We start from the raw sequence: 27383 nt of genomic DNA on the forward strand, positions 1-27383 counted from the left end.
GCTATGTGCGCACGTTGCGTAAATACATGCAGTTACGCTGCGCTTTGTAGCGCAGCGTAACTGCATGCGTCCTGCGTCCCCTGCACAATCTATGGAGATTGTGCAGGGGCCGTGCGCACGTGGCGTTTAAGAGCGCAGCGCTTCGGCTACTGCCGAAGCGCTGCGTAAAAAGAAGTGACATGTCACTTCTTTCCTGCGCTTTGCCGGCAGCTCCTGCTCTGTCTATGGCAGGAGCTGCAGGCAGAGCGCATGGAATCGGCGCTCACTACGGACATTTCTGCAGCGATCTAAAGCGCACATGTGCTCTTCAGATCGCTGCAGAAATTTCTGCAGGGCTAGTACGCAACGTGCGCACATAGCCTTATTCTGTATATATACACTGCACAGTACCACTTCTCCTGTCTTGTATACTGGGTGTAATCCTCAGTATCTGTATTATTCTGTATATACACTGCACAGTACCACTCCTCCTGTCCTGTATACTGGGTGTAATCCTCAGTGTCTGTATTATTCTGTATATATACACTGCACAGTTCCACTTCTCCTGTCCTGTATACTGGGTGTAATCCTCAGTATCTGTATTATTCTGTATATATACACTGCACAGTACCACTTCTCCTGTCCTGTATACTGGGTGTAATCCTCAGTGTCTGTATTATTCTGTATATATACACTGCACAGTACCACTTCTCCTGTCCTGTATACTGGGTGTAATCCTCAGTATCTGTATTATTCTGTATATATACACTGCACAGTACCACTTCTCCTGTCCTGTATACTGGGTGTAATCCTCAGTATCTGTATTATTCTGTATATATACACTGCACAGTACCACTTCTCCTGTCCTGTATACTGGGTGTAATCCTCAGTACCTGTATTATTCTGTATATATACACTGCACAGTACCACTTCTCCTGTCCTGTATACTGGGTGTAATCCTCAGTATCTGTATTATTCCGTATATATACACTGCACAGTACCACTTCTCCTGTCCTGTATACTGGGTGTAATCCTCAGTATCTGTATTATTCTGTATATATACACTGCACAGTACCACTTCTCCTGTCCTGTATACTGGGTGTAATCCTCAGTATCTGTATTATTCTGTATATATACACACTGCACAGTACCACTTCTCCTGTTCTGTATACTGGGTGTAATCCTCAGTATCTGTATTATTATGTATATATACACTGCACAGTACCACTTCTCCTGTCCTGTATACTGGGTGTAATCCTCAGTGTCTGTATTATTCTGTATATATACACTGCACAGTACCACTTCTCCTGTCCTGTATACTGGGTGTAATCCTCAGTGTCTGTATTATTCTGTGTATATACACTGCACAGTACCACTTCTCCTGTCCTGTATACTGGGTGTAATCCTCAGTATCTGTATTATTCTGTATATATACACTGCACAGTACCACTTCTCCTGTCCTGTATACTGGGTGTAATCCTCAGTGTCTGTATTATTCTGTATATATACACTGCACAGTACCACTTCTCCTGTCCTGTATACTGGGTGTAATCCTCAGTGTCTGTATTATTCTGTATATATACACTGCACAGTACCACTTCTCCTGTCCTGTATACTGGGTGTAATCCTCGGTATGTGTATTATTCTGTATATATACACTGCACAGTACCACTTCTCCTGCCCTGTATACTGGGTGTAATCCTCAGTGTCTGTATTATTCTGTATATATACACTGCACAGTACCACTTCTCCTGTCCTGTATACTGGGTGTAATCCTCGGTATGTGTATTATTCTGTATATATACACTGCACAGTACCACTTCTCCTGTCCTGTATACTGGGTGTAATCCTCGGTATGTGTATTATTCTGTATATATACACTGCACAGTACCACTTCTCCTGTCCTGTATACTGGGTGTAATCCTCGGTATCTGTATTATTCTGTATATATACACTGCACAGTACCACTTCTCCTGTCCTGTATACTGGGTGTAATCCTCAGTATCTGTATTATTCTGTATATATACACTGCACAGTACCACTTCTCCTGCCCTGTATACTGGGTGTAATCCTCAGTATCTGTATTATTCTGTATATATAAACTGCACAGTACCACTTCTCCTGTCCTGTATACTGGGTGTAATCCTCAGTATCTGTATTTTTCTGTATATATACACTGCACAGTACCACTTCTCCTGCCCTGTATACTGGGTGTAATCCTCAGTGTCTGTATTATTCTGTATATATACACTGCACAGTACCACTTCTCCTGCCCTGTATACTGGGTGTAATCCTCAGTATCTGTATTATTCTGTATATATACACTGCACAGTACCACTTCTCCTGTCCTGTATACTGGGTGCAATCCTCAGTATCTGTATTTTTCTGTATATATACACTGCACAGTACCACTTCTCCTGCCCTGTATACTGGGTGTAATCCTCAGTATCTGTATTATTCTGTATATATACACTGCACAGTACCACTTCTCCTGTCCTGTATACTGGGTGTAATCCTCAGTGTCTGTATTATTCTGTATATATACACTGAACAGTACCACTTCTCCTGTCCTGTATACTGGATGTAATCCTCGGTATGTGTATTATTCTGTATATATACACTGCACAGTACCACTTCTCCTGTCCTGTATACTGGGTGTAATCCTCGGTATGTGTATTATTCTTTATATATACACTGCACAGTACCACTTCTCCTGTCCTGTATACTGGGTGTAATCCTCAGTATCTGTATTATTCTGTATATATACACTGCACAGTACCACTTCTCCTGTCCTGTATACTGGGTGTAATCCTCAGTATCTGTATTATTCTGTATATATACACTGCACAGTACCACTTCTCCTGCCCTGTATACTGGGTGTAATCCTCAGTATCTGTATTATTCTGTATATATACACTGCACAGTACCACTTCTCCTGTCCTGTATACTGGGTGTAATCCTCAGTGTCTGTATTATTCTGTATATATACACACTGCACAGTACCACTTCTCCTGTCCTGTATACTGGGTGTAATCCTCAGTATCTGTATTATTCTGTATATATACACTGCACAGTACCACTTCTCCTGTCCTGTATACTGGGTGTAATCCTCAGTGTCTGTATTATTCTGTATATATACACTGCACAGTACCACTCCTCCTGTCCTGTATACTGGGTGTAATCCTCAGTGTCTGTATTATTCTGTATATATAAACTGCACAGTACCACTTCTCCTGTCCTGTATACTGAGTGTTTTCCTCGTTATCTGTATTATTCTGTGTATATATACACTGCACAGTACCACTTCTCCTGTCCTGTATACTGGGTGTAATCCTCAGTATCTGTATTATTCTGTATATATACACTGCACAGTACCACTTCTCCTGTCCTGTATACTGGGTGTAATCCTCAGTATCTGTATTTTTCTGTATATATACACTGCACAGTACCACTTCTCCTGCCCTGTATACTGGGTGTAATCCTCAGTGTCTGTATTATTCTGTATATATACACTGCGCAGTACCACTTCTCCTGTCCTGTATACTGGGTGTAATCCTCAGTGTCTGTATTATTCTGTATATACACACTGCACAGTACCACTTCTCCTGTCCTGTATACTGGGTGTAATCCCCAGTATCTGTATTATTCTGTATATATACACTGCACAGTACCACTTCTCCTGTCCTGTATACTGGGTGTAATCCTCAGTGTCTGTATTATTCTGTATATACACACTGCACAGTACCACTTCTCCTGTCCTGTATACTGGGTGTAATCCTCAGTATCTGTATTATTCTGTATATATACACTGCACAGTACCACTTCTCCTGTCCTGTATACTGGGTGTAATCCTCAGTGTCTGTATTATTCTGTATATATACACTGCACAGTACCACTTCTCCTGTCCTGTATACTGGGTGTAATCCTCAGTATCTGTATTATTCTGTATATATACACTGCACAGTACCACTTCTCCTGCCCTGTATACTGGGTGTAATCCTCAGTATCTGTATTTTTCTGTATATATACACTGCACAGTACCACTTCTCCTGCCCTGTATACTGGGTGTAATCCTCAATATCTGTATTATTCTGTATATATACACTGCCCAGTACCACTTCTCCTGCCCTGTATACTGGGTGTAATCCTCAGTATCTGTATTATTCTGTATATATACACTGCACAGTACCACTTCTCCTGTCCTGTATACTGGGTGTAATCCTCAGTATCTGTATTATTCTGTATATATACACTGCCCAGTACCACTTCTCCTGCCCTGTATACTGGGTGTAATCCTCAGTATCTGTATTATTCTGTATATATACACTGCACAGTACCACTTCTCCTGTCCTGTATACTGGGTGTAATCCTCAGTATCTGTATTATTCTGTATATATACACTGCACAGTACCACTTCTCCTGCACAGTAGTAAGTTCTGCCGCTCACTGTCTTTCCTATCATTGTGTTGCAGGCGCTGGAGCAGCTGCGGGGGCAGTGGCAGGTGCTGTGATCGGGGTCCTCCTGGCGCTGATCCTGATTGCTGCGATCCTGTTTTATTTGCTCTGTTACAGGAAGAAAAGAGAAAAGAGCAAAAATCCTGATCACCCCGGAAATGAGATTAGGTTTGTAACAGTATCTGGCGTTTTACAGGGTCACATCTAGCGCTCTCCGCCCCAAATCTGTGCCTTGTCCACTGCTGTGATATAATCTATGGACAGCATTACAGTAAAGCGTCCTAGTTTTACAGCGCTTTTCCCTTGCCCCCTATTCCGTGCGCGGTGCGATGCGGTTCCTCCTTTTTATATCCCCAGAGAAGACGCGGTATCTCCAATGATGAGTGACGAGCATAGGACGTCGAGGGGCTCTGAACGTTCCCAAGAATCCAGAGGTGGAAGACAGAATAAGCCACAGGTCGTATAATGTACAGGTGCAAGGACAAGGACACGTGCGGAAACCGGAGCTGGAGGATCATCCCAAGAACCTGCCCCAGAAACCGGAGCTGGAGGATCATCCCGAGAACCTGCCCCAGAAACCGGAGCTGGAAAATCATCCCGAGACCCTACCCCGAAACTGGAGCTGAAGAATCATCCCAAGAACCTGCCCCAGAAACCAGAGCTGGAGCATCATCCCGAGAACCTGCCCCAGAAACCTGAGCTGAAGTATCATCCTGAGAACCTGCCTCAGAAACCTGAGCTTTAGCATCATCCTGAGAACCTGCCCCAGAAACCTGAGCTGGAGGATCATCCTGAGAACCTGCCCCAGAAACCAGAGCTGGAGAATCATCCCGAGAACCTGCCTCAGAAACCTGAGCTGGAGCATTATCCTGAGAACCTGCCCCAGAAACCAGAGCTGGAGAATCATCCTGAGAACCTGCCCCAGAAACCAGAGCTGGAGAATCATCCTGAGAACCTGCCCCAGAAACCTGAGCTGGAGCATCATCCTGAGAACCTGCCCCAGAAACCACAGCTGGAGAATCATCCCAAGAACCTGCCCGAGAAACCAGAGCTGGAGCATCATCCCGAGAACCTGCCTCAAAAACCAGAACTGGAGCATCATCCCGAAAACCTGCCCCAGAAACCAGAGCTTGAGAATCATCCCGAGAACCTGCCCCAGAAACCAGAACTGGAGTATCATCCCGAAAACCTGCCCAGAAACCGAAGCTGGAGGATCATCCCGAGAACCTGCCCCAGAAATTGTAGCATCATCCCGAGAACCTGCCCCAGAAGCTGGAGCATCATCCCGAGACCGTCCCAGAAACCGGAGCTGGAGCATCATCCCCAGACCCTGCCCCAGAAACCGGAGCTGGAGCATCATTCCGAGAACCTGCCCCAGAAACCAGAGCTGGAGCATCATCCCGAGAACTTGCCCCAGAAACTAGAGCTGGAGTATCATACCGAGAATCTGCCCCAGAAACCAGAGCTGGAGCATCATCTCGAGAACCTGCCCCAGAAACCAGAGCTGGAGAATCATCCCAAGAACCTGCCCCAGAAACCAGAGCTGGGGCATCATCCCGAGAACCTGCCCCAGAAACCAGAGCTGGAGCATCATCCCGAGAACCTGCCCCAGAAACCAGAGCTGGCGAATCATCCCAAGAACCTGCCCCAGAAACCAGAGCTGGAGCATCATCCCGAGAACCTGCCCCAGAAACCCGAGCTGGAGCATCATCCCGATAACCTGCCCCAGAAACCAGAGCTTGAGAATTATCCCGAGAACCTGCCCCAGAAACCAGAACTGGAGTATCACCCTGAAAACCTGCCCCAGAAACCAGAGCTGGAGGTTCATCCCGAGAACCTGCCCCAGAAACCAGAGCTGGAGGTTCATCCCGAGAACCTGCCCCAGAAACCAGAGCTGGAGGTTCATCCCGAGAACCTGCCTCAGAAACCAGAGCTGGAGGTTCATCCCGAGAACCTGCCCCAGAAACCAGAGCTGGAAAATCATCCCGAGAACTTGCCCCAGAAACCAGAGCTGGAGCATCATCCCGAGAACCTGCCCCAGAAACCAGAGCTGGAGAATCATCCCAAGAACCTGCCCGAGAAACCAGAGCTGGAGCATCATCCCGAGAACCTGCCTCAGAAACCAGAACTGGAGCATCATCCCGAAAACCTGCCCCAGAAACCAGAGCTGGAGCATCATCCCGAGAACCTGCCCCAGAAACCAGAGCTGGAGCATCATCCCGAGAACCTGCCCCAGAAACCAGAGCTGGAGGATCATCCCGAGAACCTGCCCCAGAAACCAGAGCTGGAGGATCATCCCGAGAACCTGCCCCAGAAACCAGAGCTGGAGCATCATCCCGAGAACCTGCCCCAGAAACTAGAGCTGGAGCATCATCCCAATAACCTGCCCAAAAAACCAGAGCTGAAGCATCATCCGAGAACCTGCCCCAGAAACCAGAGCTGGAGCATCATCCCGAGAACCTGCCCCAGAAACCAGAGCTGGAGCATCATCCCGAGAACCTGCCCTCCATGATACATAGTCTATGTCCAGCAGACTCATTATTAACCCCTTCAGACAGGACGCTCACGCTTTGCGCCGTTCTTCCCCGCGGGTCGCAGTTATAGTTCCTGTGCACATTGCTGTGTATGGGATGACGCTCATTACATGAGGACTTCATTACATTGTGTCTTCTGATTTACATTGTGGCGGTGGAGCTCGATTTTTCCAGATTCTTTTTGTCTCCGCGCTTGTTCTGGATTTGTCCTGCGCTGTTTTGGGGCTCATATATTCAGCCTGAGTGTGATCGGTGAGTAATGGGACTGCACTCGGACCCAGGTTAGTCAATGATACAGTGCATCTGTCCGTTATCCTCGGACTGAGCGGTAATCGCAGCTGGCACCATTCGCTCCCGAGAATCAGACGACACGCGCCCATTCAAGTCTATGGGTTTGTGGAAAACAAATCGGAGCGTACATGGATGAGGCGGAGAATCTGGATTTATTTTATTTTTTCTTTCCACCTCCAAGAAAAACAAATCCCACCGTGATCAGACTCAGATTACCATCACTGGACCGTGTGTGAGCCAGCGGACGAGCGAGAGGAGAAAAATCTGACTGTATAGAAGATATCGCTGATATATGCTGTAGCGCTGCACCCCAAATATACTAAATAAAAAATCCCAGAATCACCCTCTGACAAATACAAACCTTCCTGTGCAATTTCTTAGTTCCATCTGTCACTGTTACACTTTACTGTCTTGTACTCCACTCACACCCAGAGCTGCATTCACAGATCTACTCTTACATTACGTCTTGTACTCCACTCACACCCAGAGCTGCATTCACAGATCTACTCTTACATTACGTCTTGTGTACTCCACTCACACCCAGAGCTGCATTCACAGTTCTACTCTTACATTACGTCTTGTACTCCACTCACACCCAAAGCTGCATTCACAGTTGTACTCTTACATTACGTCTTGTACTCCACTCACACCCAGAGCTGCATTCATAGTTCTACTCTTGCATTACGTCTTGTATTCCACTCGCACCCAGAGCTGCATTCATAGTTCTACTCTTATATTACATCTTGTACTCCACTTGCACCCAGAGCTGCATTCACAGTTCTACTCTTACATTACGTCTTGTACTCCACTCACACCCAGAGTTGCATTCACAGTTCTACTCTTACATTACGTCTTGTACTCCACTCACACCCAAAGCTGCATTCACAGTTGTACTCTTACATTACGTCTTGTACTCCACTCACACCCAGAGCTGCATTCATAGTTCTACTCTTGCATTACGTCTTGTATTCCACTCGCACCCAGAGCTGCATTCATAGTTCTACTCTTATATTACGTCTTGTACTCCACTTGCACCCAGAGCTGCATTCACAGTTCTACTCTTACATTACGTCTTGTACTCCACTCACACCCAGAGTTGCATTCACAGTTCTACTCTTACATTACGTCTTGTACTCCACTCACACCCAAAGCTGCATTCACAGTTGTACTCTTACATTACGTCTTGTACTCCACTCACACCCAGAGCTGCATTCATAGTTCTACTCTTGCATTACGTCTTGTACTCCACCCGCACCCAGAGCTGCATTCACAGGTCTACTCTTCTTACATTACGACTTGTACTCCATTCACACCCAGAGCTGTATTCACAGTTCTCTTGCATTACCTCTTCTACTCCATTCACAGCCAGAGCTGCACCCACACTATTTTATTCCAGCATGTCCTATGAGAAGAGTATAAAGGATGACACCATTTTGGATTTTATTCTATTTTCTTTTTTTCCAAGTTGAGAAACATGATAAGAAAACACGTGATTATCGAGCGGGGGTCACACGGGGCTGGGGGAGGGGGGGTCACACGGGGCTGGGGGAGGGGGGGGGGTCACACGGGGCTGGGGGAGGGGGGGTCACACGGGGCTGGGGGAGGGGGGGGTCACACGGGGCTGGGGGAGGGGAGTCTGTAGAATTCTTTATTGCAGCTTGAGGGAAACTGTAGAAGATTCATCCATAGAGGACGCTCTGTGTTCTAGGAGGATCATGCAAACACGGTGACGAATCAGGAGCAAGCAGCGGCCGCCATGCCACGACCAACAGGGACGGGTTGTTTGTTTGTTTTTTTGTGAGAAGTAAAATTAAGATCAAAAGAAGTCAAAAAACACAAAACACAGAAAGGGAAGCAACATTCACAATCTTCAGTGACCAGAGGGTGGGCGGCGGCTCCTCGGGGGAGGGGCTTACAGGAGGTCACCTGATCGGTGGTGGAAGGTTCACCTCGCTGCACAGAGTTCTTGCTTGTGGCCCAAGTTGTATCATAATCAGATCATCTACAAATGCAAAAACAAATGAAAAATAATAGTTCCTTTTGGGGTTGAGATAGAAACAACGCACAGTCATACCCCGCAACGTGACAACCGAAAATCAGTGGTGACTATAGAAAGGAAAAACCCACAATGACTCGCTCTACCCCATGTCCCTAATGTGCCGCTCTGGTCTGTTCTGTCTGCAAACTAGGCTTCAAGCTGCAGCCGCCATATCGTGAAGTGATGGAGCCGCTGCACGGAGACTCAGACGCACAGGTGGAATGGTGGAGCAGAGAACAGAGCGCTCCCTCGCCTGTATTCACCTGCATCTGCATCCTAACTTCATAGATACTTCTGGATCCAGATATTATGCAGCCACCAGTAGGGGGAGCTCTCTGTATACAGAGATACATGATAAGAACCTGTCTGCAGACACCACTAGGGGGAGCTCCCTATACACAGAGATACATGATAAGATCCTGTCTGCAGTCACCACTAGGGGGAGCTCCCTGTATACAGAGATAAATGATAAGATCCTGTCTGCAGCCACCACTAGGGGGAGTTCTCTGTATACAGAGATACATGATAAGATCCTGTCTGCAGTCACCACTAGGGGGAGCTCCCTGTATACAGAGATACACGATAAGATCCTGTCTGCAGCCACCACTAGGGGGAGCTCCCTGTATACAGAGATACATGATAAGACCCTGTCTGCAGCCACCACTAGGGGGAGCTCCCTGTATACAGAGATACATGATAAGACCCTGTCTGCAGCCACCACTAGGGGGAGCTCCCTGTATACAGAGATACATGATAAGATCCTGTCTGAAGCCACCAGTAGGGGGAGCTCTCTGTATACAGAGATACATAAGATCCTGTCTGCAGTCACCACTAGGGGGAGCTCCCTGTATACAGAGATACATGATAAGACCCTGTCTGCAGTCACCACTAGGGGGAGCTCCCTGTATACAGAGATACATGATAAGACCCTGTCTGCAGTCATCACTAGGGGGAGCTCCCTGTATACAGAGATACATGATAAGATCCTGTCTGCAGCCACCACTAGGGGGAGCTCCCTGTATACAGAGATACATGATAAGATCCTGTCTGCAGTCACCACTAGAGGGAGCTCTCTGTATACAGAGATACATAAGATCCTGTCTGCAGTCACCACTAGGGGGAGCTCCCTGTATACAGAGATACATGATAAGACCCTGTCTGCAGTCACCACTAGGGGGAGCTCCCTGTATACAGAGATACATGATAAGATCCTGTCTGAAGCCACCAGTAGGGGGAGCTCCCTGTATACAGAGATACATGATAAGATCCTGTCTGCAGTCACCACTAGGGGGAGCTCCCTGTATACAGAGATACATGATAAGATCCTGTCTGAAGCCACCACTAGGGGGAGCTCCCTGTATACAGAGATACATGATAAGATCCTGTCTGAAGCCACCACTAGGGGGAGCTCCCTGTATACAGAGATACATGATAAGACCCTGTCTGCAGTCACCACTAGGGGGAGCTCCCTGTATACAGAGATACATGATAAGACCCTGTCTGCAGTCATCACTAGGGGGAGCTCCCTGTATACAGAGATACATGATAAGATCCTGTCTGCAGTCACCACTAGAGGGAGCTCCCTGTATACAGAGATACATGATAAGATCCTGTCTGCAGCCACCACTAGGGGGAGCTCCCTGTATACAGAGATACATGATAAGATCCTGTCTGCAGCCACCACTAGGGGGAGCTCCCTGTATACAGAGATACGTGATAAGATCCTGTCTGCAGTCACCACTAGGGGGAGCTCCCTGTATACAGAGATACATGATAAAATCCTGTCTGCAGCCACCACTAGAGGGAGCTCCCTGTATACAGAGATACATGATAAGATCCTGTCTGAAGCCACCAGTAGGGGGAGCTCTCTGTATACAGAGATACATGATAAGCTCCTGTCTGAAGCCACCAGTAGGGGGAGCTCCCTGTATACAGAGATACATGATAAGATCCTGTCTGCAGCCACCACTAGGGGGAGCTCCCTGTATACAGAGATACATGATAAGATCCTGTCTGCAGCCACCACTAGGGGGAGCTCCCTGTATACAGAGATACGTGATAAGATCCTGTCTGCAGTCACCACTAGGGGGAGCTCCCTGTATACAGAGATACATGATAAAATCCTGTCTGCAGCCACCACTAGAGGGAGCTCCCTGTATACAGAGATACATGATAAGATCCTGTCTGAAGCCACCAGTAGGGGGAGCTCTCTGTATACAGAGATACATGATAAGATCCTGTCTGCAGCCACCACTAGGGGGAGCTCCCTGTATACAGAGATACATGATAAGCTCCTGTCTGCAGTCACCACTAGGGGGAGCTCCCTGTATACAGAGATACATGATAAGATCCTGTCTGCAGTCACCACTAGGGGGAGCTCCCTGTATACAGAGATACATGATAAGATCCTGTCTGCAGCCACCACTAGGGGGAGCTCCCTGTATACAGAGATACATGATAAGATCCTGTCTGCAGCCACCACTAGGGGGAGCTCCCTGTATACAGAGATACATGATAAGATCCTGTCTGCAGCCACCACTAGGGGGTGCTACCTGTATACAGAGATACATGATAAGATTCTGTCTGCAGCCACCACTAGGGGAGCTCCCTGTATACAGAGATACATGATAAGATCCTGTCTGCAGCCACCACTAGGGGGAGCTCCCTGTATACAGAGATACATGATAAGATCCTGTCTGCAGCCACCACTAGGGGGAGCTCCCTGTATACAGAGATACGTGATAAGATCCTGTCTGCAGTCACCACTAGGGGGAGCTCCCTGTATACAGAGATACATGATAAAATCCTGTCTGCAGCCACAACTAGAGGGAGCTCCCTGTATACAGAGATACATGATAAGATCCTGTCTGCAGCCACCACTAGGGGGAGCTCCCTGTATACAGAGATACATGATAAGAGTCTGTCTGCAGCCACCACTAGGGGGAGCTCCCTGTATACAGAGATACATGATAAGATCCTGTCTGCAGTCACCACTAGGGGGAGCTCCCTGTATACAGGGATACATGATAAGATCCTGTCTGCAGCCACCACTAGGGGGAGCTCCCTGTATACAGAGATACATGATAAGATCCTGTCTGCAGCCACCACTAGGGGGAGCTCCCTGTATACAGAGATATATGATAAGATCCTGTCTGCAGCCACCACTAGGGGAAGCTCCCTGTATACAGAGATACATGATAAGATCCTGTCTGCAGTCACCACTAGGGGGAGCTCCCTGTATACAGAGATACATGATAAGATCCTGTCTGCAGTCACCACTAGGGGGAGCTCCCTGTATACAAAGATACATAAGATCCAATGATATATGAAGATATATAAGCAGCTCCGGGCTCTGAACCTCTGTGATATTTGCCGCTTTTCTCTTTTCCGCTGCACATCACTTATAATACAGTTGTGCGTTTTCCGTCTTGCGCTGTTATGTGTAATCTCTGTATAGTGTATAGGGGCTCCGCACCATGTACTGTGCAGCGCGTGTGATTCCGGCGGATGATATCAGGTCGCTGCTCCCGAGTGGTGAGACGAGCGCTCTGAGGAATAACAACCTGCGCGGAAACAAGCAATTAAATGATGTTGCTAAGGGAGAACCTAAATTTGGAAGTGGAATTTCCAATCACTTGGGAAGCGCAGAAATTCCATGATAATTAATGACCTCGTTAGAATCTGCACAAAACTGGGACATCGGAGCCACGAGAGAAGCGGCAGCTCTGGTGACGGCCGCATGATCCACGCACACAGCCGCTAATTATAGGGGGAACAGATACATTATTTTCATACATATTCATAGGGGTATGGTCTGGGGGCTGAATGTATACCATGATATGGTCCCAAGTCCGAATACATATGTGGGTATGGTCTGGGGGCTGAATATGTGTAGGTGTAGGTATGGTCTGAATATCTATAGGGGTATGGTCTGGGGGCTGAATGTATACCATGATATGGTCCCAAGTCTGAATACATATGTGGGTATGGTCTGGGGGCTGAATATGTGTAGGTGTAGGTATGGTCTGAATATCTATAGGGGTATGGTCTGGGGGCTGAATTTATACAATGATATTGTCCCAAGTCCGAATACATATGTGGGTATGGTCTGGGGGCTGAATATGTGTATATAGGTATGATCTGAATATCTATAGGGTATGGTCTTGGGGCTGAATGCATACAGAGGTATGGTCCCAGCTCTGAATACATATGTGGGTATGGTCTGGGGGCTGAATATAGAGGTATAGTCTGGGGTCTGGATTACTTTTGCGGTCTGTGATAAAAAAATTTTTTTTGGGGGGGGCAGTTCGTGCCTCTGAAATTACTTTCCATTTATGGGGAGGTAGGACTTGGTGAAGCTCCAGGTATTAATGTGCGGTGGTTGGGAGGTGGGAGCACGTTGCAGGTTTTCCCCATGTATCTGCAGCTTTGCCTTGGGCGGACACCATCTCTGTTTGCTGTCAGTGTCTTGGAACATTGCTTTTTGCAGGCCTCGTACTTACAATTGTACCCATCCTGCACAATCCCGGGCTCCAGACTGCGGCGTTACCTGCACCGATACACTGTAACGAGCAGGATTTGTGCTTCACTCACAGGGAACTATCCAGATTAACATTGTCACAAACCATCAGCGGTGAGAAGCTTCAGGTCACGACAGGTTTTTAGGGTTTTGGATGTAAATACGAACGTCCCAATTTACAGACAACAAGCAGAGGACGGTGAAGAACTACGACACGGAGAAATAAGGTACAAAATCTAAAATTGTACCCCCACTGCTGTCCTCCCCGACCCTGTCCTCCTCACTGTCCCCGCTGTTGTCCCCCCCCATCCTCCTCACTGTCCCCACCAACTCCGCTGCTGTCCCCCCGCTGTCCTTGCCACTGTCCCCCCTGCTGTTTCCCCCACTGTCGCTCCTGCTGTCCCTGCCTGTCCTCCCCGCTGTCCCTGCTGTTGTACCCTCCACTGTCCCCCCACTGACCTCCCTGCTGTCCCCATCACTGTCCCCCCCACTGTTCCTCCCGCTGTCCCTGACGTTGTCCCACCGCTGTTGTCCCAGCTGTTATCCCTGCTGCTGTCCCCCCCGCTGTCCCCCTCATTGTCCCCTCCACTGTCCCGGCTACTGTTGTCCCCTCCGCTGTCCTCCCCACTGTCCCTGCTGTTGTCCCCTCCACTGTCCTCCCAGTTGTCCCTGCTGCTGTTGTCCCCTCCGCTGTCCCCCCACTATCCTCCCTACCGTCCCCGCCACTGTCCTCCCCGCTGTCCCTGCTGTTGTCCTCCCCACTGCTGTGTCCCCCGCTGTTGTCTCCGCAGCCTAACAGCGAGCTGCTGAGTCTGAAAGTGAAATCTGGGCGGTGACTGGTCCTCGGGGGCCGGCTCCGGCTGTCAGACGACCACCTCAGAGGTTCTGAGCTCTGAATCTGGAGGCTGCAGGAGTTACGGCCTCTGAGTTGTAAAGCGCTGCGGAATATGTTGGTGCTATATAAAGATTATTATTATTACGGCGCAGAGCGCCGCGCACATAGCGGTGCGGCTGGCGTGCGCACTACTGACTGCGATTGGGAACGCACGCTGCGGCCGCTGTTCTTTCTTTCCCCGGTTTTCCAATATGCATTAGTGTAAAGTAGCGTTCACTCAATCCAGCACCTGGCACCGCTGCTACAGATCAGCGTGACCTCTGCACACCCCGAATGCTGGAGGGAGACATGAGAGTCCATAAATGGGGCATCCAGGCCATCATGATGCCCATAGGGGCAGCGGCACCCGAAAGTCCTAGATGAGAAAACCATGGCTGCTTTCTTCCAAGAACTGCTCCACATCTGTGCATGGTTGTGCCTGGTACTGCGGCTCAGCTCCAGTGAAGTGAATGCAGCTGCAGTACCACACATGACCTGGAGTGGCGCTGTTTCTGGATGAAATCGGCCAGATTTGTCTGATTTGGTCACCTCTGAAGTCCGGTGACTACTGAAGAGCCATAGACCGGTCTGCTCTGCGTCCGCCATGTCTATATATGTATAAAGACCCCGCAGATACTGACCTCACACCGTCCGGGTCTAATCCCCCTGCGCGCTGGTGCCTTCTTTACCGTCTTTGTGCTTTACGTCTTTGTCACCGCCTTTCATTTTCTTCCTTGTCATGTGACCACGAAAACCGGCCTGGATTTTAGCGGCGGCCGCGTTGGCATCGGGGTCATCCAGGGCGATGTCCAGAGCCTCCTCCGCCTGCTTCCTGAGAGCCTCGTTCTGTAAAGATGGGAAAGAAACAATCTGGGGTCTCAGTCGTAAAGACAACAGCGGCCGTCACACCAGCGCACCATGGATGGAGCCACATGGTCGCCGGACACTCGGCACTGGCATACAAGTCTGTACCTTTATATACCCCCCTTATAAATGGTGGAGGATGGGGGGGTCTCTACCAAGATGAGATGTAGCAGTCATACAAGATGGAGCCAAAGTATGAGGGAAGAAGATCTGTGAAATGCGAGGGGCATCAGAGAAGACCCTAAAACGCAATTATGGAAGTTTAATGACAACGGTAACATTAGATGGAGTTATATAATATGGATGAAAGACCCCTGATCTGGAGCCTCCCACCGAGACTGGAAATGACTCCCGACCAGCGCAGCGTGTTTCATGCCGTCTAATGAGCTGACGCCTTCACTTCAGAGACTCTGACAATTAACTGCTCCCATGGGGGGCGGCGGGGGACTCGCCCCAATACTACACCTAAAGCTTACCACCAGCACCATCTATTCCGACCGGCCACACGAGCCACCAACAGACAAAACGCGACGTTAACTGAAGGTACCAAAGAGATTTCGCCTTAAATTTGTAAAATGCAATAAAAGAATCAGAATCTTATATTACTATAAAGTCCTTAATATTGAAATGACAGAACCAAGAAGGAAAAGATCAGGATGGAGGCGCTACTGATCTGCAAATGGTGAAAAATAGGGGCTAACCTTTTCAAAATATCTCGGTTTATTCAGTCTGGAGTATGAGCACTAAGGGAGACAAGTCTGGAGATGCTGCAACCATGGGAGAAAAGTCTGGAGACACTGCAGCCATGGGAGAAAAGTCTGGAGACACTGCAGCCATGGGAGAAAAGTCTGGAGATGCTGCAGCCATGGGAGAAAAGTCTGGAGATGTTGCAGCCATGGAAGTCAAGTCTGCGGATGCTGCAGCCATGGGAGACAAGTCTGGAGACGCTGCAGCCATGGAAGTCAAGTCTGCGGATGCTGCAGCCATGGGAGACAAGTCTGGAGACGCTGCAGCCATGGGAGACAAGTCTGGAGATGCTGCAGCCATGGAAGTCAAGTCTGCGGATGCTGCAGCCATGGGAGACAAGTCTGGAGACGCTGCAGCCATGGGAGACAAGTCTGGAGAAACTGCAACCATGGGGGACAAGCCTGGAGACACTGCAGCCATGGGAGAAAAGTCTGGAGATGCTGCAGCCATGGGAGAAAAGTCTGGAGATGCTGCAGCCATGGGAGAAAAGTCTGGAGATGCTGCAGCCATGGAAGACAAGTCTGGGGATTCTGCAGCCATGGGAGGCAAGTCTGGAGACACTGCAGCCATGGGAGGCAAGTCTGGAAACACTGCAGCCATGGGAGACAAGTCTGGAGACACTGCAGCCATGGGAGACAAGTCTGGAGACGCTGCAGCCATGGGGGACAAGTCTGGGGATGCCGCAGCAATGGGAGAAAAGTCTGGAGATGCTGCAGCCATGGGAGACAAGTCTGGGGATGCTGCAGCCATGGGAGACAAGTCTGGGGATGCTGCAGCCATGGGAGACAAGTCTGGAGATGCTGCAGCCATGGGAGAAAAGTCTGGAGATGCTGCAGCCAAGGGAGACAAGTCTGGAGATGCTGCAGCCATGGGAGACAAGTCTGGAGACGCTGCAGCCATGGGAGAAAAGTCTGGAGATTCTGCAGCCATGGGAGAAAAGTCTGGAGATGCTGCAGCCATGGGAGACAAGTCTGGAGATGCTGCAGCCATGGGAGACAAGTCTGGAGACGCTGCAGCCATGGGAGAAAAGTCTGGAGATGCTGCAGCCATGGAAGACAAGTCTGGGGATGCTGCAGCCATTGGGGGACAAGTCTGGAGACACTGCAGCCATGGGAGGCAAGTCTGGAAACACTGCAGCCATGGTAGACAAGTCTGGAGACACTGCAGCCATGGGAGAAAAGTCTGGAGATGCTGCAGCCATGGGAGACAAGTCTGGAGATGCTGCAGCCATGGGAGAAAAGTCTGGAGACTCTGCAGCCATGGGATAAAAGTCTGGAGATGCTGCAGCCATGGAAGACAAGTCTGGGGATTCTGCAGCCATGGGAGGCAAGTCTGGAGACACTGCAGCCATGGGAGGCAAGTCTGAAAACACTGCAGCCATGGGAGACAAGTCTGGAGACACTGCAGCCATGGGAGACAAGTCTGGAGGCACTGCAGCTAGGAGGAGACAAGTCTGGAGACGCTGCAGCCATGGGGGACAAGTCTGGGGATGCCGCAGCAATGGGAGAAAAGTCTGGAGATGCTGCAGCCATGGGAGACAAATCTGGGGATGCTGCAGCCATGGGAGACAAGTCTGGGGATGCTGCAGCCATGGGAGACAAGTCTGGAGATGCTGCAGCCATGGGAGAAAAGTCTGGGGATGCTGCAGCCATGGGAGAAAAGTCTGGAGATTCTGCAGCCATGGGAGAAAAGTCTGGAGATGCTGCAGCCATGGGAGAAAAGTCAGGGGATGCTGCAGCAATGGGAGAAAAGTCTGGTGACGCTGCAGCCATGGGAGACGAGTCCAGAGACACTGCAGCCATGAGAGACAAATCTGGAGACCCTGCAGCCATAGGAGAAATTTCCGAAGACGCTGTAGCCATGGAAGCTGGTTTAGGCCATGCAGGCTACTCACTAAAGCTCGGTATTACATTGATCTGGTAGACCCAGTGGTACAGCTATTTCTCCAGTGTCCAAAGAGTCATTTTCCCTCACAAAGTCAGGCCGCATGTTCCCTATACTGCTGTGAGCAGCCTGCATGGCCTAAAGCAACTCCCATTGCTGCAGTGTCTCCGAACTTGTATCCCGTAGCTGCAGTCGCTCCGGTCTGGTCTTCTGTGGCTGCAGCATCTCCGGCCTTGACTTCCACAGCTGCGGCATTTCCGGACTCTGTTTCCGTGGCTGCAGCATCTCCGGCCTTGACTTCCGCAGCTGCGGCATTTCCGGACTCAGTTTCTGTGGCTGCAGCGTCTTTGGACTTGTTTTCATTGAGCACATTTGGACATCATTGGTCGGTGATCACTCAGGAGCTGCCAGCAGCAGATTTGGATGATTTACACAAGTGCATTCAGTGGCAGAACCTTCCTCAGACAATCATTAATAACCCGTGTAATCGCAGCCGAGGCCGGAGGTGCCGGGATTTGTGGACGAGGCTCAGACTCCAGAATGGATAAATCCAGAGGTTGTGATAATTTTGTTTCCATGTTTTCACCATCTGCCGATCAGTGACGTCTGCGTCCTGGGATCTCGTCATTGTCTTCTTCTTGGTGCTGTAATTTCTATGAGGAGATTAGATGTGGAAATACAAAGCCCAAGACAATTCTATGGAGTCAGAGAACAACCTGGAAATTAAAGCGGCTCCGGCAGGAAATGTCCCCTGCGAGGGGAGGACAACAAACTGCTCTGCATTGGTCCGGACACGCAGGTACAAGGCGCCAGGGCAAGGAAACCCGTAAGACTGAGTTTTGTTTTTTTATAGGAATATTTGATAATTCAGTTCCTATCAGAAGTGAATGCCTGGACTGTTCTGGATCACTGGACTGTTCTGGATCACTGGACTGTTCTGGATCACTGGACTGTTCTAGATCACTGGACTGTTCTGGATCACTGGATGGACTGTTCTGGATCACTGGATTGTTCTGTACAGAGCTCCGCTATGAGTTATATTATAACTGACAATCCGAACTGATCCCAAGAAAGGGGCTGACACCCCCCGAATCCCGAAAACAATGCCCTGCAATACACAGACGGAAAAAATGGTGGCAGATGCTCCATTGATTAATTTTTCACTCCCAATAATCCTGAGAATGGGGCTCTGAAATGCCTAATCGGACTAGCTGCCCCTCCGCTCCCCCTTACAGTCTTATGGAGCTGCCCCTCCGCTCCCCCTTACAGTCTTATGGAGCTGCTCCCCCTCCGCTCCCCCTTACAGTCTTATGGAGCTGCTCCCCCTCCGCTCCCCCTTACAGTCTTATGGAGCTGCTCCCCCTCCGCTGCCCCTTACAGTCTTATGGAGCTGCTCCCCCTCCGCTCCCCCTTACAGTCTTATGGAGCTGCTCCCCCTCCGCTCCCCCTTACAGTCTTATGGAGCTGCTCCCCCTCCACCCTGCAGTCTTATGGAGGTGCTCCCCCTCCGCTGCCCCTTACAGTCTTATGGAGCTGCTCCCCCTCCGCTCCCCCTTACAGTCTTATGGAGCTGCTCCCCTCCACCCTACAGTCTTATGGAGCTGCTCCCGCTCCCCTTTACAGTCTTATGGAGCTGCTCCCCCTCCGCTCCCCCTTACAGTCTTATGGAGCTGCTCCCCTCCGCTCCCCCTTACAGTCTTATGGAGCTGCTCCCCCTCCGCTCCCCCTTACAGTCTTATGGAGCTGCTCCCCCTCCGCTCCCCATTACAGCCTTGTGGAGCTGCTCCCCCTTACAGTCTTATGGAGCTGCTCCCCCCTCCACCCTACAGTCTTATGGAGCTGCTCCCCCTCCGCTGCCCCTTACAGTCTTATGGAGCTGCTCCCCCTCCACCCTACAGTCTTATGGAGCTGCTCCCGCTCCCCCTTACAGTCTTATGGAGCTGCTCCCCCTCTGCTCCCCCTTACAGTCTTATGGAGCTGCTCCCCCTCCGCTCCCCCTTACAGTCTTATGGAGCTGCTCCCCCTCCGCTCCCCCTTACAGTCTTATGGAGCTGCTCCCCCTCCGCTCCATGTTATACAGTCTTATGGAGCTGCTCCCCCTCTGCTCCCCCTTACAGTCTTATGGAGCTGCTCCCCCTCCGCTCCCCCTTACAGTCTTATGGAGCTGCTCTCCCTCCGCTCCCCCTTACAGTCTTATGGAGCTACTCCCCCTCCGCTCCATGTTATACAGTCTTATGGAGCTGCTCTCCCTCCGCTCCCCCTTACAGTCTTGTGGAGCTGCTCCCCCTTACAGTCTTATGGAGCTGCTCCCCCTCCGCTCCCCCTTACAGTCTTATGGAGCTGCTCCCCCTCCGCTCCCCCTTACAGTCTTATGGAGCTGCTCCCCCTTACAGTCTTATGGAGCTGCTCCCCCTCTGCTCCCCCTTACAGTCTTATGGAGCTGCTCCCCCTCCGCTCCCCCTTACAGTCTTATGGAGCTGCTCCCTCTCCGCTCCATGTTATACAGTCTTATGGAGCTGCTCCCCCTCCACCCTACAGTCTTATGGAGCTGCTCCCCCTCTGCTCCCCCTTACAGTCTTATGGAGCTGCTCCCCCTCCGCTCCCCCTTACAGTCTTATGGAGCTGCTCCCCCTCCACCCTACAGTCTTTTGGAGCTGCTCCCCCTCCGCTCCCCCTTTACAGTCTTATGGAGCTGCTCCCCCTCCGCTCCCCCTTACAGTCTTATGGAGCTGCTCCCCCTCTGCTCCCCCTTACAGTCTTATGGAGCTGCTCCCTCTCCGCTCCATGTTATACAGTCTTATGGAGCTGCTCCCCCTCTGCTCCCCCTTACAGTCTTATGGAGCTGCTCCCTCTCCGCTCCATGTTATACAGTCTTATGGAGCTGCTCCCCCTCTGCTCCCCCTTACAGTCTTATGGAGCTGCTCCCCCTCCGCTCCCCCTTACAGTCTTATGGAGCTGCTCCCCCTCCGCTCCAAGTTACAGTCTTTTTCCCCATTAGCCGTTGACTTTACATCCAAAATGTGATTTCACAAACAAAACCTTTGAAAGGTTCTCGGCGTGGAGCTGCGAGCGCGGAGCCGGCTGTAATTAGACAGAAGCCAAAGAATGACACACATTATATTTCCTTTGTGTAGAATCGGCTTTCACATCAGAAATCCGCAATTCTCTGCAAGTATTTTGTGTATTTCACATGAATACGTCCTGATTATACTGTTCACAGGCGACACTTAACATTTACCAAAATCACAGCCCGCAGGAGACCCTGCACTGCTCCAACGTCAGCAGCATGTGCCGGGTCATACAGGTGGTGATGATGTACATCCCCCCGACAAAGACCCCTATATATAACAGAGGGTCTACTGACAGATGAACACTATATACTGAACTACAATACTCACTTATAGGAGCTATAGTCTTCTACATGGGGCAGTATTATAGTAGTTATATTCTTGTACATAGGGGGCAGTATTATAGTAGTTATATTCTTGTACATAGGGGCAGTATTATAGTAGTTATATTCTTGTACATAGGGGGCAGTATTATAGTAGTTATATTCTTGTACATAGGAGCAGTATTATAGTAGTTATATTCTTGTACATAGGGGCAGTATTATAGTAGTTATATTCTTGTACATAGGGGCAGTATTATAGTAGTTATATTCTTGTATATAGGAGCAGTATTACAGCAGTTATATTCTTGTATATAGGGGGCAGTATTATAGCAGTTATATTCTTGTACATAGGGGCAGTATTATAGTAGTTATATTCTTGCACATAGGGGCAGTATTATAGTAGTTATATTCTTGAATATAGGAGCAGTATTATAGTAGTTATATTCTTGTACATAGGGGCAGTATTATAGTAGTTATATTCTTGTACATAGGAGCAGTATTATAGTAGTTATATTCTTTTACATAGGGGCAGTATTATAGCAGTTATATTCTTTTACATAGGGGCAGTATTATAGTAGTTATATTCTTATACATAGGGGCAGTATTATAGTAGTTATATTCTTATACATAGGGGCAGTATTATAGTAGTTATATTCTTGTATATAGGAGCAGTATTATAGTAGTTATATTCTTGTACATAGGGGCAGTATTATAGTAGTTATATTCTTGTACATAGGGAGCAGTATTATAGTAGCTATATTCTTGTACATAGGGAGCAGTATTATAGTAGTTATATTCTTGAACATAGGGGCAGTATTATAGTAGTTATATTCTTGTATATAGGGGCAGTATTATAGTACTTATATTCTTGTACATAGGGGCAGTATTATAGTAGTTATATTCTTGTACATAGGGGGCAGTATTATAGTAGTTATATTCTTGTACATAGGGGGCAGTATTATAGTAGTTATACTCTTGTACATAAGGGGCAGTATTATAGTAGTTATATTCTTGTACATAGGGACAGTATTATAGCAGTTATATTCTTTTACATAGGGGCAGTATTATAGTAGTTATATTCTTGTACATAGGGGCAGTATTATAGTAGTTATATTCTTGTACATAGGGGCAGTATTATAGTAGTTATATTCTTATACATAGGGGCAGTATTATAGCAGTTATATTCTTTTACATAGGGGCAGTATTATAGTAGTTATATTCTTGTACATAGGGGCAGTATTATAGTAGTTATATTCTTGTACATAGGGACAGTATTATAGTAGTTATATTCTTTTACATAGGGGCAGTATTATAGTAGTTATAGTCTTATACATAGGGGCAGTATTACAGTAGTTATATTCTTATACATAGGGGCAGTATTATAGCAGTTATATTCTTTTACATAGGGGCAGTATTATAGTAGTTATATTCTTGTACATAGGGGCAGTATTATAGTAGTTATATTCTTGTACATAGGGGCAGTGTTATAGTAGTTTTATTCTTGCACATAGGGGTCGGTATATACTTGTATAAGAAATCATATACAGCCACTTACAAACAAGCTTTTCCACAATCACATGTATCACTATGTATCTATACTCGTCATCTCCTGATAATACCGCCCTCAGTGAGGTCAGTAATACCGTCTGTACTGTGTCTTGACCGATGTGACAGCTATAATCAGTGATATCGTCATTGATAAGGACAGGGTGAAGCGATTTCTCGTCTGTGGATCAGAATCTACAGCAGCAGCTTCTCTAATAAAGGACATTTCTGTTAGATTCTTCTATTAGTGACACTTTCCTGAATCTATAACACTCCGCTCCGAAATCCCCCAAATTGTGCCCCCAATAATAACAGCATCGGGGGAAAATCACAGAAAACCAAATCACCAGAGCATTAAAGGGTCAGCTCCTGCGACCAACGCGTTCCCATTAACCTGTGCACTGCCGGTCACAGATCCCGTCCTAAGCACCTGTCCAGGATACAGACCCCAATCATCAGACCCTCCCCTCCGGTGACTGGGGCCGGTGCCCAGGTATAGAGCCCCCCAGCAGATAACAGGAGATAGCGGATACCTTATATCTGCAGTATGGACACGAGGAAGGCTCCTGATCCCGCTAATAACACTTATCCCTCCTGCCCATATACATTGCCCCGGCGTCTTGGGCACGGTTGACCCTCTCCATAAGGAGCCGCCGTCTGCACCGAGCCGTCCCCGCTGATTGTAATTGTGTACGAGCTACATCCACCCACACAGCGAGATCCACAGCCACAAATCAATGCCACGAGCAACAGCCGAAGCCTCAAACAGAATACGCCCAACGAGGGGCTGCAAGAAAGGGGCAAAATCCCCCGGACATGAGCACGACCGCAGCCAAGACCCCGACAGCCACAATTCATGCACCTGTATCAGGCATGTCTATGTGCTACATACATGACAGCAGTCCATGCTGTGCCGGGAGCCTGCGCTGCGGATACAGGATCTTCTGGGCTCCTTTTATGGAGTTTCGGCGTCTTTAGTGCGGTGTGGTGGAGTTTCGGGGTCTTTAGCGCGGCGTGGTGAGATTTCGGGGTCTTTAGTGTGACGTGGAGGAGTTTCGGGGTCTTTAGCGGGGCGTGGTGGAATTTCAGTGTCTTTAGCGCAGCGTGGTGGAGTTTTGGGGTCTTTATCGCGGCGTGGTGGAGTTTCGGGGTCTTTAGTGGAGTTGTCGGTGGATTCCCGGCTCAGCAGAACGTCGCTCTCGATCTGAATCCACAGGAGCAGGAGGCAGCGCTGAGTACAGAGATGTGACTGCTCACAAGCTGCAGCCGCGCATCACCGGGGACCACAGCCTCCTCCTCCTCCTCCTCCTCCTCCAGCATGTGATATACTCCACCAACACTTGGGGAATTTTTCTCAGAATTTCAAGAGAACAGGATTATTGGTTTGGGAGTTATAGGTTCATAGAGGAGGACACAACCAGGACGATGTCCGGGTCACCGAGCGCTTCAGGGGGGCTAATACTTCTGCAATACTGGAGACAGATATGGAGAATCTGAGGAGCTGGTGGGGGAGAGGACCCGGGGAGACATGGACAGAACTGGAGGGGGAGAGGACCTGGGGGGACATGGACAGAACTGGAGGGGGAGAGGACCTGGGGGGACATGGACAGAACTGGAGGGGGAGAGGACTTGGGGGGACATGGACAGAACTGGAGGGGGAGAGGACCTGGGGAGACATGGACAGAACTAGAGAGGGGGAAGACCTGGGGGGACATGGACAGAACTAGAGGGGAAGAGGACCTGGGGGGACATGGACAGAACTGGAGGGGGAGAGGACCTGGGGAGACATGGACAGAACTAGAGGGGGAGAGGACCTGGGGGGACATGGACAGAACTGGAGGGGGAGAGGACCTGGGGGGACATGGACAGAACTAGAGGGGGAGAGGACCTGGGGGGACATGGACAGAACTAGAGGGGGAGAGGACCTGGGGGGACATGGACAGAACTGGAGGGGGAGAGGACCTGGGGGGACATGGACAGAACTGGAGGGGGAGAGGACCTGGGGGGACATGGACAGAACTGGAGGGGGAGAGGACCTGGGGGGACATGGACAGAACTGGAGAGGGAGAGGACCTGGGGGGACATGGACAGAACTGGAGAAGGAGAGGACCTGGGGGGACATGGACAGAACTGGAGGGGGAGAGGACCTGGGGGGACATGGAAAGAACTGGAGAGGGAGAGGACCTGGGGGGACATGGACAGAACTGGAGGGGGAGGGGACCTGGGGGGACATGGACAGAACTGGAGAAGGAGAGGACCTGGGGGGGCATAGACAGAACTGGAGAAGGAGAGGACCTGGGGGGACATGGACAGAACTGGAGGGGGAGAGGACCTGGGGGGACATGGACAGAACTAGAGGGGGAGAGGACCTGGGGGGACATGGACAGAACTGGAGAAGGAGAGGACCTGGGGGGACATGGACAGAACTGGAGGGGGAGAGGACCTGGGGGGACATGGAAAGAACTGGAGGGGGAGAGGACCTGGGGGGACATGGACAGAACTGGAGGGGGAGGGGACCTGGGGGGACATGGACAGAACTGGAGAAGGAGAGGACCTGGGGGGACATGGACAGAACTGGAGGGGGAGAGGACCTGGGGGGACATGGACAGAACTAGAGGGGGAGAGGACCTGGGGGGACATGGACAGAACTGGAGAAGGAGAGGACCTGGGGGGACATGGACAGAACTGGAGGAAATTGTGGGGGTCGTTCCTGATGTACAGTTATAAGGTGCTCATGGGATTATTCTGAAGGACCGTGATGAGGGGCGGTGCAGGATTCACCCAGGATTTTAAGCAAAAGAGAAATTACCATCTCAAAAAGCGTCAGAAGGACCCAGGCGCTCTATAGCTGCTATTATAATATGAAGCAATCCATATTAATCTCACCTCTAAGTGTATTAAGGATTGATAGGGATTTATAGGCTTAGGAAGTTCCAGGATAATGGGATCCGGACACTACTGACCCCATGTGAAGCGGTCAGTGCGGTAGATCACTATTTGTTTGGTCATTTTACATATTAGTTAGAGAGCTCATGAGTCCAAGTGTATTTAATTTATGCCCACTCTCCTGACTGACAGCTCCTCAGTGTCCCTCCTCCCTGCTGCAGATTCCCTGCCCATATTGTATGGTTTACAGCTCCTCAGTGTCCCTCCTCCCTGCTGCAGATTCTCCACCCACAGTACATTGTATGACTGACAGCTCCTCAGTGTCCCTCCTCCCTGCTGCAGATTCTCCGCCCACAGTACATTGTATGACTGACAGCTCCTCAGTGTCCCTCCTCCCTGCTGCAGATTTTCCACCCACAGTACATTGTATGACTGACAGCTCCTCAGTGTCCCTCCTCCCTGCTGCAGATTCTCTGCCCACAGTACATTGTATGACTGACAGCTCCTCAGTGTCCCTCCTCCCTGCTGCAGATTCTCTGCCCACAGTACATTGTATGACTGACAGCTCCTCAGTGTCCCTCCTCCCTGCTGCAGATTCTCCACCCACAGTACATTGTATGACTGACAGCTCCTCAGTGTCCCTACTCCCTGCTGCAGATTCTCTGCCTACAGTACATTGTATGACTGACAGCTCCTCAGTATCCCTCCTCCCTGCTGCAGATTCTCCACCCACAGTACATTGTATGACTGACAGCTCCTCAGTGTCCCTCCTCCCTGCTGCAGATTCTCCGCCCACTGTACATTGTATGACTGACAGCTCCTCAGTATCCCTCCTTCCTGCTGCAGATTCTCTGCCTACAGTACATTGTATGACTGACAGCTCCTCAGTGTCCCTCCTCCCTGCTGCAGATTCTCCGCCCACTGTACATTGTATGACTGACAGCTCCTCAGTATCCCTCCTCCCTGCTGCAGATTCTCTGCCTACAGTACATTGTATGACTGACAGCTCCTCAGTGTCCCTCCTCCCTGCTGCAGATTCTCTGCCCACAGTACATTGTATGACTGACAGCTCCTCAGTATCCCTCCTCCCTGCTGCAGATTCTCCACCCACAGTACATTGTATGACTGACAGCTCCTCAGTGTCCCTCCTCCCTGCTGCAGATTCTCCACCCACAGTACATTGTATGACTGACAGCTCCTCAGTGTCCCTCCTCCCTGCTGCAGATTCTCTGCTCATATTGTATGATTGACAGCTCCTCAGTGTCCCTCCTCCCTGCTGCAGATTCTCCGCCCACAGTACATTGTATGATTGACAGCTCCTCAGTGTCCCTCCTCCCTGCTGCAGATTCTCTGCCCACAGTACATTGTATGACTGA

At 49.5% G+C, this 27383-nt stretch overlaps 2 protein-coding genes across 2 annotated transcripts in view; one reads left to right on the forward strand and one right to left on the reverse strand.

The window, feature by feature from the left end:
- The window catches only part of VSIG2 (V-set and immunoglobulin domain containing 2), a 28383-nt gene extending 23188 nt beyond the window's left edge, over positions 1–5195 (forward strand). Inside the window, exons 6-7 of the mRNA XM_075327801.1 lie at positions 4452–4602; positions 4792–5195. Of these exons, the coding sequence (XP_075183916.1) occupies positions 4452–4602; positions 4792–4900 (260 nt within the window). The 3' untranslated portion in view covers positions 4901–5195. The remainder of the gene's footprint in view (positions 1–4451; positions 4603–4791) is intronic.
- Positions 5196–8682: 3487 nt separating this feature from the next.
- Positions 8683–27383, reverse strand: part of SPA17 (sperm autoantigenic protein 17) — an 87145-nt gene continuing 68444 nt past the window's right edge. The window contains exons 8-9 of the mRNA XM_075328593.1: positions 15332–15536; positions 8683–9261 (exon numbers count right to left, since the gene is read on the reverse strand). Of these exons, the coding sequence (XP_075184708.1) occupies positions 15348–15536 (189 nt within the window). The 3' untranslated portion in view covers positions 8683–9261; positions 15332–15347. The remainder of the gene's footprint in view (positions 9262–15331; positions 15537–27383) is intronic.

This window comes from Anomaloglossus baeobatrachus, chromosome 11, assembly GCF_048569485.1.
Source record: "Anomaloglossus baeobatrachus isolate aAnoBae1 chromosome 11, aAnoBae1.hap1, whole genome shotgun sequence".
Taxonomy (NCBI): domain Eukaryota; kingdom Metazoa; phylum Chordata; class Amphibia; order Anura; family Aromobatidae; genus Anomaloglossus; species Anomaloglossus baeobatrachus.